This window comes from Eimeria mitis, genomic scaffold (assembly GCF_000499745.2).
Source record: "Eimeria mitis Houghton genomic scaffold, Emh_scaff4332, whole genome shotgun sequence".
NCBI classification, from domain to species: Eukaryota; Apicomplexa; class Conoidasida; order Eucoccidiorida; family Eimeriidae; genus Eimeria; species Eimeria mitis.
Window position 1 is genome coordinate 1 of NW_013572652.1, and position 1,624 is coordinate 1,624.

The 1,624-nt window shown below is 52.9% G+C and overlaps 1 protein-coding gene across 1 annotated transcript; it reads right to left on the minus strand.

The window, feature by feature from the left end:
* Positions 1-741: 741 nt before the first annotated feature.
* EMH_0074270 (uncharacterized protein) lies at positions 742-1,200 on the minus strand (the record flags this gene model as incomplete). The annotated part of the gene is made up of 1 exon (XM_013499444.1): positions 742-1,200. The coding sequence occupies one exon, from the start codon at positions 1,198-1,200 to the stop codon at positions 742-744; it is 459 nt and encodes a 152-aa protein (XP_013354898.1).
* Positions 1,201-1,624: the final 424 nt, after the last annotated feature.

The window sequence follows — 1,624 nt, forward strand, 5'->3', positions numbered from 1 at the left end:
TATATATATATATATATATATATATATATATTTTTCTTTGTTTTATATATATTTATATTTTATATATATTTATATTATTTCTTTTTTATTTTATCCTCCTCTGTCTCCTCCCTTTTGTAGTTAGTGTTAGTTATCTGTCTCCTCCTCCTGTCTCCTTTTTTGTCTCCTTTTCTCTCTCCCCTCCTCTTGCTGTCTTCTTTTTCTTTCTCTTTCTGTCTCCTCTTTGTCTCCTCTCTCCTTTTTCTTTTTCTTTCTGTCTCCTCCTCTGTCTCCTCGTCTCCTTTTTCTTTCTCTTTCTGTCTCTTTCTCTGTCTCCTCCTCCTCCCCCACCCCACATCTGTCTCCTTCTTTGCTTTATTACAAATAAAAAACCAAAAGGAGACAACCAACTGTCTCCTCCTCCTCCCCCCCGTCTCTATCACCAGCTGTCTCCTGTCTCCTTTCTGCAGCAGCTGTCTCCTCTCTCCCCCCTAAAACATACATCTGTCTCCTTCACTACAAACAAGTGCACATGGGGCCCCTCTCCTGGGGGCCCCCCTCATCTTATTGCTTCTGTCTGCTGTGGGGGCCCCTCACGAGGGCCCCTCAGGTTGATACGAAAAGGCACAGAAGGGGGCCCCCCCATGGGGGCCCCCAGGGGGCCCCCCAGGGGGCCCCCCCAAGGGGGCCCCCTGGGGGGGGGCCCCCTGAGGAGACAACCACCGACCCAGATCACCACCCCCTCTTGCACTGTCTCCTTTTTTATAATAGCCAGAAGAAATTAGTCTCCTTAACAAACGAACTGTCTCCTCCTCTGTCGATACACCCAAACTGTTGGTTGCTGCTGCAGAGACACCAAATTAAAGTAGCAGACAGACAAAGCCCCACTGCTGCTGCTGCAGCTGCTGCTGCTGCTGCTGTTGCTGCTGTTGCTGCTGTTGCTGCTGCGGTTGCTGCTGCAGCTGCTCCTGCTGCTGCTGCCGCTCCTGCTGCTGCAGCAACTGCTGCTGCTGCAGCAACTGCTGCTGCTGCTGCTGCTGCTGCTGCTGCAGCAGCAGACAGTAGTACCTGCTTCGGGGCCTCTTTCATAAGAGAGAGAGGAGACAGTAAACTGAGAACGGGAGGAGACAGCAGCAGCAGTTGCTGCTGCTGTTCGTCTCCGCCCCTCTTTGTCTCTGTCTCTGTCTCCTCGTGTCTCCTCCCCCTATCAAAACGCTTCATTTAATGCCAAATGCCTCTGCTGCTGCTGCTGCTGCTGCTGCTGCCGCTGCTGCTGCTGCTGCTGCTGCTGCTGCTCTGCAGCAAAAGTGTGGGGCCCCCGGCTTTGTCCTGGGGGGCCCCCGCTCTCAGTGTACAAACCCAAAACGACGACAGCTGCCTATACACCTCAACACAGCTCAAGGAGACGCTGTGCTGGCTGCAGCTGCGCCACATAAGCAGCAGCAGCAACATATAATATCATGCTGCTGCTGCTGCTGCTGCTGCTGCTGCGGCAGCAGCAAGCCCCCGCTGCCGAATGCCTCGAAAAGGGAGGGATCCCCACAAACAGATGCTTCCTCAGCAGCAGCAGCAGCAGCTGCTGCTGGAACACTTAGTACCCTCAGGCTAGACCAGGGGCCCCCATACATACATACATGAAACACGA